The sequence below is a fragment of the Xyrauchen texanus genome, chromosome 37 (assembly GCF_025860055.1).
Source record: "Xyrauchen texanus isolate HMW12.3.18 chromosome 37, RBS_HiC_50CHRs, whole genome shotgun sequence".
Classification (NCBI taxonomy): domain Eukaryota; kingdom Metazoa; phylum Chordata; class Actinopteri; order Cypriniformes; family Catostomidae; genus Xyrauchen; species Xyrauchen texanus.
This window is the reverse complement of record NC_068312.1, coordinates 13,796,912-13,814,291: the sequence shown is the minus strand read 5'-3', so window position 1 is coordinate 13,814,291 and position 17,380 is coordinate 13,796,912. Positions and strand designations below refer to the sequence as shown.

Here is a 17,380-nt window from a genome sequence, read left to right as displayed (position 1 = left end):
CCAAAGTGCAATCACTGTGCCAGATATGATCTAACAATGATCTTGTACAACATAGAAAGAAATGGTCCCCGTCTTTACCACGGCAGTACAAACTTTATTTATGAAAGGATATGCAAATGAAAATTATATAATACTTCTAAAATATGTCTGCATTTATTTTGAATTCAGTAATTCACTTGTTTAATCAAAACTGAACAAGTCTAACACTGAACAAGTCAAACATTATTACTTTATTTGTGGACCAATAATTTAAGACTTAAATATGCATATTGCATGTCTATTAAATGGTTTTCATCTTTGTCATCTTCCAAAATGACAAGACAGCATTTGGAATTATCTGTCAATGTTTTTTAAAAAAAGGCAAGTGACAGAGAATTAGTTTAATGCAACCTCTGATTATTAAATCTGGTTCGACTCGTAATGTTTTAGCATTGGCAGCTTTTGGGGGCTTATCTTTGTGACATTCATTTTCCAGTAGTCTTTAAGACACCTGTAGTTGTTATAGCACCCTATAACAGTGCATAGTTATCCAGACCCTTAGCTGCTCACCATCACCTGTAACATTAGTCAAGCTGATAACAACAATGAAGCAGAAATGTGGAGCATCCGAGAGGAAGTCTCTCGCCCCAATGGTGCCGCCCATGGAGAAGACAGGAAAAAGGTAGATATTAGCTTGGCAAGTTGCTATGTTGCTTGGCAACCATAAACAGTCCACTGTTGGGTTAATAAACTATATTACTTAATTTGTGATTATAAATAAATCCAATTATTTATTGGACATTGGTGATAATTTGTACTTCTACTTCACACTCCTCTGATAAGTCTTTGGTTTCTCTCATAAATTGACAGTAGGCCCACGTGCACTCAATTAAAAAACAATTCTATTGCTCAATACAGATAAACCATCACACACACACACACACACACACACACACACACACACACACACACACACACACACACACACACTGCACTTGACACGAGAGTTCAGGCAGTGTCTGCCGTGCTTCCTCATTCCTCCTGAATAATACATACTGGAGAAGTAAATCAAACTGCTCAGATGGCCGGCCATGAACATGTAGGAGTAAGTGAGTCTGCTAATCAATAAAAGCCTCCAAACACATCGGTGTACAGCACACTGAGGGATTGATATTGGTTTAATTAACACAGAGGCGGGTTTAGAGACAGGAGGAAAGGAAGATGAACTTAATTAAGGAAATTGTGATTTGAACTTTATCTTCTAGCATGTTAAAGTATCAAACACCATCGGTTGTGGGAACAGAAGCACTCTTTAGAGAGGGATTACCACACACAGATTATAATCACAGAACATTAGTGTAAACAGAGGAAACGCACTTATTGGAACAAACAAACACATTCAATACATAACAGTCCATTAAGTACATCGAAGGAAGTGCCAGTTTTTCTTTTTTTGGGGGGTGGGGGGTAATTTTTCAGTTTGTCTTATTTCACTTCTTAGTGCTTTTGCTGGACACATTTTCCTCATTAGAGATGCAACAAGCTGCCAAACACTTGCAGGCTTTTCAATTACATCTGCAAAAGACAAAACAATAGCAGCCCATAAAAGACATTATCTGGCCCCAAAAATGTTTGGCAGGCTGGTGACAAACACTAATGAGAAAGAGATTCCATTTTCCTCATCCTCTTTCCATCTGTCTTGGACTCTCATTATCTTTCTAACATTTTACCCCCTTTGTCTCACTCTCCTACTTGAAGAATCTCAATAATAGCGCCTCTTTGACAGGGACAGATTACACAGGGAGAGAGGATGGAGCAGATGTCTTCACCTTCGACAGTCAGAAATGTGTCCTAAAAAATAGCAATGTTGTTCACATTATATCAATTCACCCATTCCCCTCAACTCTATCCGAGTGTGCTAAGACCAACAACAATATTTCTGCACTGCTTGCCCTGATGCCTTTGACGGCTTTCTGCAGGAGATTACACAAGTCAGCACACAGAGTTCAATGCCATTTGTCAGGATCTGCAAAGGCAGAGATGTTCAAATTTTATGGCTCTCTTGTCTAGGAGGCAATCTCTTGGCAAAACGTGTTCAAACTATGAATATAAGCTATATGCTTTGTGTAAACAAACAAAATGACAATCTAATAAGTGGTGACACTTTATATTATTAATCATGTTACTGTGTATAAATAAGCACTGACTAATACTAATTAATTACAGTGTAAATGTTTTCTGAAACTTATATTTACACATTACTGTTATTAATATATTAAAGTAACATTATATAAACTAACTGGGAAGTAACAGATTCTGGACCAAAAAGTCTCAAATGAACATTTCAATAATTCTCAGCTCTCAATCCAATCCAAAATGTGACCCAAATGTCACATCTGAAGTGGCATATTTTATGAAGCCGCTTTTTATGAGTTCATAACTGGACTTGAACCGCAGTCCTCCGACTTGAAGTATAACGCCCTGTCAGGTGAGCTACCGCACAAGCTAATTATGTCAGAATAATTGTATGTAGGTGGATCTGTAATACAAGTGTGTCGATATCATAAAATAGCAGGGTAATGGAGAGAAAAATAAGTATTGGTTATAGTCATAATCAGCCATTAAATTCATAATTTGAGGGTTAAGTGAAAAAACACTAGTGTTTATTTCACCTGGAAAATGCAGGGAATTGTACCTGGAGACATATATAAATGTACATTTGTCACTTTTTCACTATGAGACCAGGTTGGACTCAAAAGTTGACTTGATTCATATGCACAGCTCACAGAAAACTATACAAGCACTTACTGTCATGAAATCGACAAGATGGCTTTAATGCAGAATTTACAGAGAACCAAAATAAAACTATTAAATTTTTAGTACACCTTTTATGCAGCACTTCATCTTTACACAGAATACAAGTTCTGCTACTAATTAAAAAACAGGGATTCCTTTTGTTTCTCAGTACTTAACCATCTCTTCATGCATTACTAAAAGTGGGATTCTTAAAGAAAGTGGGCTAGCCAGAAAGTGGTGGAGTTCTTTACATGCCAAGGGAGGGGGGGAGGGATATATATATATATATATATATATATATATATATATATATATCAAATAATATATATATCAACCTCATTAAATTCTACTCAAAGAAAAGACAGCAAGAGGACTCCACTCAAAACATAAAATAAATCCCACACTTTCACTTGCTCTTCTTATTTGATGACACCTCTCTGACATAACGAATTGAAGGGAAAAGTAACTAAAAATGAATAAAATGTTAAACAATAAAGATTTGTTCAATGACTCGAGGTAAGTTTCAGTAAGGTTCTCACAAAGACTTCTTTGATGGAAACATTTCCATTTTGTGTCTCGCTATCATCTCTTTGCTTTCACCTGTATTCCTTGGCAGGTACTCCTTTGAATATGACAAAAGGAAAGAAAGGTGCATATTCACTAAACATATCCCTGTCTCTTTCCTGAAACTCTTGCCCTTGATTAAAACACTGACATTTCTGTAAGTGGCATATACTGATTCAAGCCCAGGAAGTGAGTGTCATGTCTTCAGGCAATGTGGTTCTTTGCATGTTTTTAAGCTGACCTCAGATCAGACAGACAGCACATTCAGGCTCACCTCTTTGAAAAAAGAAAAAGGGAGAAGCTCCCTTGGAGGGCAGAGAAAAGATTTGAAAGAATTCCTTTTACCAACACCGTGAGCCAAAACGAGACTGGTGACACATCTAGTCCCGCAGATAAAATAAAAGACGAGGGAAAATATCTCTGAAAGAACATATCAAAGCCTGCATCACAAGTTGCCCGAAAAGTAATAAAAGTTCTCGGGAGCACAGCCAAAGGAAGTTTGTTATAAAGGGCACATTTACAAAAAACACAACATCTTGTGCAACCACTTTTCCATTCAAAGAAGTGGAAAAAGCACATTATAGATAGCACTTGTGTTCCCAACAGATTGAGGAGATCCAAGCTAGTGGAAGGTAACACCATGGAGGAATTCACCAAGAATGAATTATGGCCTTCATTAGCATTGTTTATTTGCATGCACTATTTTTGTTGATTTAGCACATGATTAACAAAAGGAATTATGTACATCAGATAATGGCATGAACGTGCCAGAAAAATCTGTGTTGTATGCAATTTGTGCCGCAGACTACTGCAATCTGGCATACTTCACTGGGACTAATGATCCAGGCACCTCAATCCGTGATTTAAAATTCAGTCAAGTATATTTTGTGTATTTAGCGCAAAAACAACACATGTGGATATACTGTATGTCCCGTCTTCTCTATTTAATGATCATTCTTTCAATTACTTGTGCCATGGTAACTAGAAAATGTACACAAACACCTCTTTTAAATAAAACCTGCTTTCCACTAGTGGTAATTGTCAATTCACAAGTAACAATTATTGCACCTGGCAAATAATGTTTAGCTTTGTGAACAAGGCACAATCTCACAGTAAGCCTAATTTACACAGAAAGGAGGTGTGTTTTCCTTATAAACGTAGACAATTACTTATTTTAAATGCTCATGGCACATGACTATTTCAAAACATTAAGTGCCTGGTTAAACTGGATTCCAGTTGGTAAGTGAATAAGTGAATGTAGATCCCCCAAGTTCAACACGTCTCTATGAGCTTTCTTTTATCTGTCTTTTGCCATTAGCATGCTAAATTCAGCGAAGCATTAGCATAGATGTATGGCAGGTTGCAGAATTACAGCTGCTAGCCTCCAGGGACAACGGAAGCTCTCTGCCGTCTCTGTGCTGATAAGTGAGCATCCCTAAATCAGTGATGTTGTGCGAGCCGTAGCTGCTAGCTCTGTGGGCCGATGGACTCCAGCTTTAAAGAGACTTCATCAAGTTTTGTTGGATTTTAAAAGTAAGACAGAATGCCCGACTCATTTCTACATGCCACCTGAGAGGAAAGGTTGACGTCTATTTCCAGTCTTTTTCACTTTTCTTCTTGACCAAGATGAGGAGGAGATGAAATATATGTAACGAATAGGATTATTATGGAGCCGTTCAGCACATATGCTCTGAAATATTGAGCTGTGGTGGTCACGCTGGCAATGAAGTTTTAAGTCCAACATTTGCTATATTCTGATACCCTTCCTCCTTTTTACTTAGATAAGGAGGTAAGAAACTATATAATACAGCAAGAATAGGATTATGTTCGAGCTGTAGCCATGTGGACATGCTCTGACTTATTGAGCACATGCAGTACATGTGGAATTCACAAAACTTTAGTCTGGCTCACATTACATCCTGATCATATTGCCCCCTCTTCTCCCCATCATTTTCTATCCTCTCTCTGCTATCTTACACAATAAAAGTGTCAAATGGAAAAAACGAATAGGAATGTATTAAATAATTCATTTTAAAGGCCCACTAATATCCCAATGATGCTTGCCAAACAAATCAAGCAAGGAGGGACAGATTTACATATATGCACATACTCCCTCTATTGCCATTGGCAGAAATCCCTCACATTTGTCTGGGTCTGCTGTATTAATGGGCACTAAGCAGTTTGTGTGTAAACTGTTCATTACCTCTGATACACAGAATAGGTGGGTGTACATCTGGACCATTGAACTGCCACTGTGATGGAAATGACATTAATCTACTGTCACTTTTGTGCTATTCATCGCCTATGCAGTGACAGATTTACAAAACGATTATGGCACAGCCATCTGTTAGCATGCACTTAAAAATAAGACCAATATGGGTACCTTTTTCTATTAACTTGTCCTGTACTGTTTTTAAAAGTCATCACAAAATGTGGTGTGGTGTGGTGTGCCAAGACAACATAAAAGACATTAGTGATGCATTTATCGTTTGTACTGCAAAGTAAAAAAAATAAGTAAGCAAAAAATAATGCAGAGCGGTAGTTGATTTTATCCCTCAGGATTGGATTGGATCATTAAAAGTGAGAGGGTATTAAACATGTTAGGCTACAATATTATGACTTGATATTATTTGTCTCTGCCAGTTCTGCCTTGGTTACATCAACGGAGAAGTTGTTTCCGAGATCATTACATTTTGATGCATGTTTATGAGAATGTTTTTTTTTTTCAACAGAATAATTGATGAATCATACACAATAAGATATTTATATAAAGAAAATTTTGAAAATCAAAATTTAGGCTAAGTATGATTAAAAAACGTTTCAAGTCTAAAATAAACTGTCAAATTCCAAATTTCTGTCAAGAAACCTTATGACAGATGACTCATTTAGTATTAATATATTCTACCCATCAGATAGTCCTTTCAAATATGAATGTCATAGTGTATGGCACAATAAATATTGCATGCACCTTTGCTTAAGCACAATGAAGATGGCCTTCTAAGAAAATTGAAGCGGAGTTTCTTGAAATAAATGACAATCAATAGGACATTGGAAGTTCAACGCAACAATATTTAAACAACAATGTTGACAATGTTTGTATCTGTGTTTGGGTGCTGTCTGATTCCTGTTAGTCATCAATTATTCAGTGGACCAACAAAACACTACACCTTTTTATTTGGAAGGGTACACAAAAACAAACGCATCCACACACGCACATTTACACAAGCAGAGGCTAAATGGACACTCACCTCTTGAATTTAGTTCTTGATGATTGCGCTCAAGCCTTCATACATGCACACACATATCTAACACAAACATCGTCCATCAAGCACATGTGATCACCTCACAATGTCATGTCTGACACAACCTAGAGCTTGAAATGTGCTCTATGTGTTCTGTTGACATCATCACATGTCAACAGAATGCTGATTAGAACCATCTTTCATCAAAATGGAACAAAACTAATTGATTTAGGGATATTTTATCACCATTCACTTCTTCTAGCAGATAGCATCAAATAAGTGTTCCTTAGAGATCAAAGCTGCCGTCTTGGTTTAAATGTAATGCTTTCAATAAATATTATATACATATTAGTGAATATTTTGGCTTGTTAGCACTTTTATTACCAATGAACTTAGCATTGACAATGGGCAATTTAGCTAATTTCACTAATCTTTCAGCTACCATAAACTGTGTACTCTCAGCTTCATTTAACACATTTTATGAAAATGCAGATTTGTTTTGGCAGAAAAATGTGGGGGAAAAGTCTGCCAGCTGCATGAGGATACTTATATTAGTTTTAAAATGTCACTAGTTTTAATTTGTATTTCATTTTGTATTTTGACTTTCAGTTTTAGTTATTTTTAACAGTTCATAACCAGTTTTTTGTTTTGTTTGCATCTTTAGAAACTGACTAGTTTTAGATTCATTTTTATTTGGTTTCAATGTTAGATTTCATGACAGATGACAACACACCACCATCCATCCATCCATCCATCTTCAACCGCTTATCCGAAGTCGGGTCGTGGGGGCAGCTGCTCCAGCAGAGGGCCCCAAACTTCCCTATCCCGAGCCACATTAACCAGCTCTGACTGGGGGACCCCGAGGCGTTCCCAGGCCAGTGTGGAGATGTAATCTCTCCACCTAATCCTGGGTCTTGCCCGAGGCCTCCTCCCAGCTGGACGTGCCTGAAACACCTCCCTAGGGAGGCGGCCAGGGGGCATCCTTACCAGATGCCCAAACCACCTCAACTGATTCCTTTCGACGCAAAGGAGCAGCGGCTCTACTCAGAGCTCCTCACGGATGACTGAGCTCCTCACCCTATCTCTAAGGGAGAAGCCCGCCACCCTTCTGAGGAAGCCCATTTCGGCCGCTTGTACTCGCGACCTAGTTCTTTCGGTCATGACACAACACACCACACTATCAGAAAATGCATCAAGCGAACTGTAAATGGTTGTTTAACATGTCAATCAGTTGAGGTTTTTTTACAAAAAAACTACAGTAATACAATAGTTTTAGGATTGGTGGCTTAATTCAATCAGATTCAATCATTTGTTGAAAACACAATAACTAAAGAAGTTTTCAGTCATATTATTGTGCAAAGTTTAGTTTGCCATCTTATTCCAACTTTCATTGTTCTATTTAATTTTTTTGTTAACAAAAATATTTATTCTCCATTTCATCTTCATACATTAATTTAGTTAACAATAAAGTTCCTTGGTCTGGGTCTGGTTTAAGGAACATCTTCAAACAAACAAACAGGATTTTTTTGCCCTCACATTCACTTAATGAGCACACACAAAAAAGGAAAAGTACACACTCACACACACATGCTTTCATAGAAGCCCCTTCGAGTACAGAGAAGTGTTTTGCGAAATGTTTTTGAGTTTTGAGTGCACTCGTAATAAATGTACCATGGTTTTACTATAGTAACCATATTTTAACATTGATATTCATAGCAAAACCACAGCAATAATACAAGACAAAAAAACTATGGTAACACAAATCATATTTTTTGGTTATTATGGTCTTACTACAAATCCCATGGTATTCGGTTGAGCGGCCGGCAAAGAGTGGACTGATCAGCGGGAGCGTGAGATAAAGGGGAGCCGGAGACGCCAGTTTGAGAGAGAGAGACACCACGCAGCTGCTGTGTGTGTGTCTTATGTTGTTTTAAACAGAGTTTGTCATTAAAGTTTATGTTGACTCTTCTGCCAGTTCCCACCTCCTCCTTGCCCATCTTTACCTGTTACAGTGGGTTACATCACTTTCATACCAGATCTTTCTGGTGTGCAGTGCTATTCACATGGCTGGTTCAAACTCTCGAAGGCACAAACTTGCTCGCACACAACTCTTACCGAAATCTTTATGTGAGGACATCCAGCCGATGGCTTTGAGGGAGACGATAGCTAGAAGTCCAGATCCCACAAAGGAGCCAATGCCGGAGAAAAAGAAGAACAGGCCCATTATAGCGCTCTGCATGGACCGTGGAGCTGCGGAGTAGGCAAATTCCAGACCTACAAACACAAGAAGATTCAGAAATCAATGATCAAATTCCCAAGTTTGCAAAGAATATATGATCAGAGCCTCAAAGCCATCCAATGCACTCTACGCTACACACAAGAACACCCAGAATAAGAGCAGAAAGCATGGTCATGCAGAAAAAGACCAGATCATGGCTGAACAATGACATGTTCCACATGCTTTGCTGCTTGCAAATCCATGATGTATACTTTCCATTACCCTTAACTCTCACACAAATATTTTTGCATTTGTAGATTTTCACTAAAGGAATAGCAAAAATATTTTTTGTGTGAATACTGAAGCAGAGTGAATGGTGACCGATTTTCTATGTTCCACGGAGGAAGGAAAGTCATACGGGTTTAAAAAAAAACATGAGGGTGAGTAAATAATATAATTTTAATTTTTGCTTGAACTATCCCTTTAAGTCTTTATTTAATATGTTTATTAAGCAGGTTTCCCAAAATGTAGGTCATTTCAGGTTTTACAATGCTTGTGGAGACAAAACAAAAACATAAAAACTCAACAAAGCAAAGAACAAAACTTCTTACAAAACATTAGCTAAAAAGTGGGATTAATTGACTAAAACCTGTCTGTAGTAAGTAGGTGAATGTGTGCGTGTGTGTACACCCGTAGCACTTAGCTGAAGGTCTGGCAGCAGAGCAGAGTGATTCAAAACACCTACTCAACTGCCAAAACCAGCACTCATTCCTAAATATTTACTGAGACATGAAAAAGAAAGGAGTGAAAGTGAGGGGGCTGAGGAGAAAAATAAAAGATGAAGTAGTTCAGGAGAGATAGAGGAGGTAGAAAGGACATAGAAGAAGAGGAAGAGAAGATCAAATCGCTTTCTTTGACCTGGAGTGCTGGCTGCCTGCTGGCTGACATTGATAATTTCATGGTACCTCAAACTTGTCATTTTTTAAATTATGGCTTGTGGGCACAACTGTCAGACTCATTTACTGAGCCCAGTAAGGCCATGTATCTTCTTGCTTAAAGATGGATGGATAGATATACATACATGTATACACACACACACACACACACACACACACACACACACACACACACACACACACACACACACACACACACACACATATATATATATACACATATGAGAGAGAGAGAGAGAGAGTGTGTAAATCAGCAAGAAAGTACAGGGAGGGATCCTGCAAAAGGAGCAAATGTGAGATAGACTACTAATTACATCATCTACAGTGTAATTGCATTACTGTACTTATTACTCTGTCTGAAAAGTAATTGCATTACTTATTACTAATTACTTTCTAAAACCCTTATCAAGCTAGACCAGATGAAAAATACAAGGATAAACATGAAACTGTTCTTTAAATTATTTCAAATAAATCATATACAACCAAATAAATTATTCATAAACTGGCCAAAGAATTTAAGGGGGTTACATTAAATTAGAAAACATATTTTAACATTAGACATTCAATTTCAATTTTAAATTCACTATTGTTTTATATAGAATTGTTCTGTAGTCTATACAGTAGAACACAATTACATCATTAGTAACTTTAATCTAATTACTGAAATTGAGTAATCCCTTTAGGTTTTTCAAAGAAAAAGCTATTTAATTACAGTAATTAATTACTTAGTAATGCATTACACCCAACACTGCTCAAAACTAGGAGATGTGGAAGCAGGAGTGGAGAACGTGAGGGTCAGAGATAAAGAGAGGTGAAAGAGAGATGGCTGTGTAGCCGCTTTATTCCAGTGTTTATAACAATCTGCAAGCACAGGTGACCTTTTCTAAGTGCTGTTTGTGTCAGGGAGACTGTCTGGATCTTTACATGACATTGCTATGAATATTGAGAAGCACTGGGGTTAAGAAATGCTACTGATACAACAATAACAATGAAATATCAAGAGAATAAAATATTTTTTGAGCTCTTGAAAAAAAATAAAAAAAATAAACATTTTATAAACTTTTAGTTATGTTGGTTTAACAAAGCCAACATACTGTTATTCTACAAACTAGGTTTAGGGTTTCATCAAAATACCTAATCCGAGATCAAAATGTATAACTCCACAGTACTCCTCCTAAAGCTTTCAATGTACATCCACCAAACTCAGTACAGACCTTCAAGGGATAGTTCACCCAAAAAATGTTATTGTCTCATTTACTCACCCTCATGCCATCCCGGTTGAGTATGACTTTCTTCTGCTGAACACAAAGGAAGATTTTTAGAAGAATATCTCAGCTTTGTAGGTCCTTACAATGCAAGTGAATGGTGGCCAGATCTTTGAAGCTGCAAAAAGCACATAAAGGCAGCATAAAAGTAATCCATACTCCATCCAGACTCCAATGGTTAAATGTCTTCTGATGCAATATTATAAGTGTGAGTGAGAAACAGATCATCATTTAAAATCCCTTTTAATTATAAATTCCCCTCACAGCCCAATAATGTGAATCACCAAAAATAAAAGAATGTAGAAGTGAAAATGGACATTTAAAGTAAACGACTTTCTCACCCACACATATATTGCTTCTGAACATATGGATTAAACCACTGGAGTCAAATGGATTACTTTTATGCTGCCTTTATATGATTTTTGGACCTTAAAGGTTTTGGTCACCATTCACTTGCATTGACTTACAGAGCTGAGATATTCTTTTAAAAATCTTCCTTTGTTTTCTGCAGAAGAAAGTCATACACATTTTTAAGTAAACTAGTCCTTTCAGACTGTTTTAACTTTTTGTGCTATATATATAACTGATTGTAATAACAGTTTTCCCATAATGGATGTTCAAACCAGCAAAAATTCCCATTGGCTTCAATTCAAAATTTCTAAGTGTAGTAACTCCAAGAGCTATCGAGCTACTTCAAACAAACTGCCACAGACCTACAGAGAGTTCTAGACTTATTAGGCTGTATTTATTTTTTCTAACTGACGCAACTCACGGTTTTCCTGTAGTGTATGATCATTTATGCACAAAAATCTGATGGCGAGGCCAGGATCTTTTTCAAGTTTTTAGGCCCTTTCACATGACCCAATGCACAAGTCTTTTTAATATGCATATCCCATTTTTCATTATATTTTTGTCAAAAAAAAACTATATTGTGAGATATACCATTACTCTTATATAATAAGACTCCTTCCGTGACACATAATGTTGGTCTTACCACCCACTGCTTAGGTCAAGCGATGTAATTAGGCACTCAAAGTTTAAACAATTCAAGCTTTGACCTAATTTGCCGCTGACCTTTTGACGGGAAGCAAATGATTACTAGACAATTTGCATGATGTATTGTTGCATTGGTTACAACTGTTTCTGTATGAATTCTAAATACATGTTACCTCTTTTGATTCATTATACAATTTTTACAGCTACTACCCATTATCCTGCCAACTAGAAACCTCATAAAATGACTTTCTCTGATGCCATCTGCCCCGCTTTTCATGTGGAGGTCAAAGCGGAGCCTGATGCTTGTGTTGAGATGTGTGCAAAGAAGCTCTGATGTGTGTCATGTGAAAGGATCTTAACCAGTAAGAAAATAAGGGTTAAGTGAGGAGGGGAACTTAAAGTTATTCTACAATCTGTCTCAAATGTTATGACTAACAAGAGCCGAATGACACGACTATCCACAATATCACACAAAAATCATAAATAAAAAATAATACCTGACCCTTTCTAGCTTCAGAGCTGAATTATTTAAAAGCCAAGAGAACAACTTTAACTTTGAATATGATGGTTTCACTTTTCCTCTTACAGAGTCAAGCAGTGGCCAATTTTTCTGTCCTGGAAAACAACATTAGCCTTTAACATTTTTTGGAGAGAGCAATATATAATTAAAATTCCCATTGGATAAAAAACCTCGGCCAGATTTGAGATCTGTCCCCTCTACCAGAGTCCACAAATATTTCATCTCCACAGGTGGTGTGTGTGCGCACAAGTGTGTGTCTACAAAACTGTGAGAAATCATACTCTCGAATCAACTCTCGGCTTCCACTGTCATCCAACAGCCCATGACAAAATAGAGCTGGCAATAGACTCCATTAAAAAGGATTTATTCAAACAGAATAGGGCCAGAGGAAGGAACTTTCCAGAGACATTTGTCGCAAGTCTTGTCATCCAATTTCCTAGAGGTTCCCCAGAGGTAGGGACAGAGCGTTGGGGCTTTATTTGTAAGATTTCTACGTGCTATCGGGAGGCATTTGCATTTCATGGGAGGGCAGGGACACTAGAGACTTGGGGTAAGATGGAGAGTGTTTGGAGACTTGACTATGAATGTGTCAGCACACTGCCGCTCTGGCATGAGGTTATCCAAGACAAACCTTTGTTTAGTTGCTGATGCAGTCACATTAAATATTACTCTGATTGCCCAAAGGACATAAAGAGCCATTTTCCCTCAAAAAGCTAGTGCTAAGGTATTTCACTTCGTAACTGGCGGATAAACGTCCTGCGGCTGAGCTTCTGGCTAATCTTCCGTGTTAGCATGCAAGTGTCCCTCTCAGAGCAGAACTGATAAAAGTTTTAAAGACACATTCTCAAAATTTAGATGACAAAATTGTATGCAAAACTGTAGCAAGCTATTTCTCCATTAGGAGGAACGTTGCAGCCTGTAGAATCTGGCTATTATTAGTAGTCTCACAGTCGGTTCACTAGCTGTAGGATGCATACCGCACACAAAACTGGAAAACACTTTCTCAATCTAGTCAGTGCGAATCTGATTGGCTGTTTTGAAGTATATTCCTTGAGGAAGGATGCAGTTGTGTTTTTGTTTTTTCAGTCTGTCTGAAAACAAAGTTAACAAGATACTGGGTTGACACAACAGGCGCCAAAATCATCACTTGCCAATGTTTGCCAAATTAGTAACATAACATTTTGAAAGATATTTAGATCTTTGTTTGAGGCACTTACTAGCAAATTAACTAAAGTTTTTCTGCTTTGGTTTCTTAATTATATCTGTAAAAATAGTATTTTTATTAATTATAAATATATTTATATAATTTATTATACTGCATTGCATTTAGTCATGCTGAATTAATTTTTACTACATCATCCTTTTACTGTGATATATTATCAGATAACACCAACCCAAAACATCATGTAAAACCAATACAAACTGTGATTGACTGCTTTACAGGTCAGTCTGAAAGCTTTTCCTGTCAAAACAGGCAGTTCTTGGCCAGTATAAGCTGCAGAAAGAACCAGACTTTCTGCCGCAAAATAGACAATTTGCCACAGGACTAGGTTATTAGTGAAGCACTGTCCCACTGACTGCTAGCCATCTTCCAAATCATTTATGTTCCAAAGTACAATGGCTTATGCAAGAAATTGAAAAAGAAATATGGAATGGAAAATGTATCTTCATTTCACTGTGCGACATTCAGTGTCTTTAATCATAATATTTTTGATGGCGTCTTTGCACTACTCCAATTTCTCCAATATCATTTCACAGCTGTACGTGATCAAGCGCCGGGCAGCCTCTTGTATTGATTCTTATAGCTTGATGGCTCTCTTCAGGTATAAAAAGCGCCTGTGCAGATAACACCTTATGGGTAATTCACAATACTCGAACTCCTGGAGACGTGATGGAGGAGCACAAGATTACACTTAGCCTTCCCCATCTCCTCATTCTGCAGGAAATTCAATCAGGAGCCGCAACGTCCACCGTGGACATATTATTGCACCGGCACTGAGCCTATTTTCTTTCAATTGTTTGGGTCCGTGGGTAAAAAAATGAAATGAAGATGTTAACTGTTAGGGACAGCCACTATCCCTACAAGAATGTGTAAAAATGCTAAAAAAATGCTAAAAAAAGGATTTAGCTTGTTTGTTTTGTGTTAACAAAAAGAGGGTAAAAGTGTTATATAGTTGTATGTCATCATGTCATTTAGATGAGGTGCTCTATCAGAACTTAAACTTTTTTAGTATGGGGCAATATTTTTCACATGGAACTGATTGTTTAGGTATTTTTTTACCTTTTAGCCTCTTCTCTTGCTGGCTCAAGTCTTTGGTCTTCTTATAAAAAAACCTTAAAGGTTCTTGCAGGATTGGGTCCAGATTGAAAAAACAATCCTGTTGAAGGACCAAAAACCATGGGCAACAATTTCATCTTAAACACCTGTTCTATGGGGTAGAGGAGTAGTCAGTGTTCCCTACAATTCAGCATGATGGGATGGTGTTTTTCCCTGCCTTTGCCAAATGCTACTTATTAGTCTTGCTGGTTCATAATGGCTAAGAGGAGGTATGCTGCAGCCTTTGAATTAATCTGTGTGTGAAAAGAGTGTGAAATTACCTGTGTGCTGTGTCAAAGAGGAAAACAGGCATATTTGAACATGACCTTGGTAGAGAAGCTGATAGGTCAGAATTAACACAGTTGTGTGCTTGGGGACAAGCAGCACAAATAGACTAGAATTTCTAATAGAGATGGGTCAGGATGGTTGACTTGTTGACTAGGCATCCACTATCATGACTAGTTTATCCAGTTTTATCTATTGTTTTGTTTTAACGTTAATATTTTTATCTAGGGCTGGGACAATGCGTCGACAAAATATGCGTGTCGATTCGTCGGACCCAAAACAAAGATGGTGGCGCCGGAGCGTAGTAGCAACAAGAGTGGCTCCTCAGACTATCAGAAGTGCAAGGCAGCATGCACTCGTTCCTCTAAAGTATGGGAATTCTTTAATTTAAAAGGAAACAATTCCGTGATATGTCGTCTTTGCAAAATGGAGATGGCCTTCCATTCTAGCACCACGGCAATGCACCAGCATCTGAAGAGGCGCCACCCGGTTGCAGCTGCAGATGACAGAGCACCGTACGTTTTTTTCAACTCCCCACTTTGCACTCGATGTTGGAGTAGGCTATAATACGTTGTCGACACCTAAAGTTTTAAGCTATAGCTATTAATAATGCGCTTATAGCTATGAATGTCAGTGAAAAATACATAGAGGACACTGACAACGCTGACAGACAGGACCAAGCAGGCAACATTTAATAAAGTCTCAACTTTCAAATTTGGTCATTCAAAGAAAATTAAACCATAAATAGGCCTACTATTTTGTGGCTCTTTAATGTGTCGTGACAGATTGCCTCAGTTAAAGCTGCTCGTGAACCGATCATCTTTTCCTTGGTTAATTTATAGCATCAAATAGGCTAAACATGAATGTAGCCTACATCAGAAGGACTGTTGTTTTAACCGCGGAAAGATGTCAGTACAGTAGCCTACAATCCATTATTCAAATTCAAATCCACCGACGTTAATCTTCTCTCTCCTGACTACTTTGTCGGACAAAAATGGCGTATTATGATTGATTGATCAGATCGCCAGTCAATCAAACTCCCGGCAAATGTTTTTTTTTTTTACATTTTATACACCCCCACCCCCGATGAAACCGGTATTACTGGTGTTGTCACACAGTAATTAATCGAAATCGAAAAATTAATCGTTAGATTAATCGCTGCATCGAAAAAATAAATCGCTAGATTAATCGTTTAAAAAATAATCATTTATCCCAGCCCTATTTTTATCAGATGTGCCTTACAAGGGCTGAATTTAGAGATGAAACTTTTCTGAGAGGTTTAAGTGGGCTGGTAGCATCTCCAAATTTAAGCAGAGCTGCTACAGCAATCAAAGTAGAGCTTGTGCAATAAATTCACAGCCTTCAGCAATATCTTTTAAGACAATTACTGATGGACTTCAGATCATCTGCTGTAAGCAACATGTGTCTAGTTCTGTGCAATTAAAAGGTTATACTCCCTATTAAACTTAATTTGTTGAATAGCTGTCATTTACCTTAATGAATCCTTAATGTGCTACTTTTTAAATGTTGGTCTGTGTACCAACAAAAGTGGATGTCTTTGGAAATTGCATTGCTTTTTTAATTTGTATTTATTTTGGAGTGACTATTTGGACTCCGGTGTAAATAGCATTTGCCACACAGTGCAGCTATTTGACCCCAATAGTCTGGTGAAACCACAGGAATATACGACAAACCATACAATAGATGTCACTGCAATGGCGTGGGGTGTAAATACGTATTGAATGTGTAGTGTTATCCTAGCAACCTCGATTAGAATCCACCTTCTGTCCCACTCTTTTTCCCCATCCGATTTCTTAGTTCCACTCTTAATTTTTCCTTTAATTCTACTTAAATGAATAGATGCAAATGAATATAAATGTTGATTTCATCTCAGTGAAGTGGAGTGCAGAGAAGAGTTTGATCTGGAGGAGGGGGTGTGTCGATCGAACTCATTCCCATGGCTTGGCATCGCTGTATTACTGTAGCAATATTGTAGTAACCATGAAATTTGGCAGAAACCAGTTTTAATATAATTAACCATGGTCCTACTACAATAATATGGTGGTAAAATATAACCATGGTTAATTTTGTGGTTACTGTAAATACAACAATTGCTATGGTGAAACTGGTTACTGTAGTAAAAACAAGGGTTAGAGGTTAATGTAGTTTGTCTGTGGGACTCTAAATAAGCACACTAAATACTGCAGTGATACCCATATACTGTATGTTAGAATTTAAATAT

At 37.5% G+C, this 17,380-nt stretch overlaps 1 protein-coding gene across 2 annotated transcripts in view; it reads right to left on the bottom strand.

The window, feature by feature from the left end:
* Positions 1 to 17,380, bottom strand: part of LOC127631298 (solute carrier family 15 member 4-like) — a 64,113-nt gene that overhangs the window by 11,942 nt on the left and 34,791 nt on the right. For both annotated transcript variants that reach the window (XM_052109384.1, XM_052109383.1), the window contains one exon: positions 8,697 to 8,855. In XM_052109384.1, coding sequence (XP_051965344.1) covers positions 8,697 to 8,855 — 159 coding nt within the window. The remainder of the gene's footprint in view (positions 1 to 8,696; positions 8,856 to 17,380) is intronic.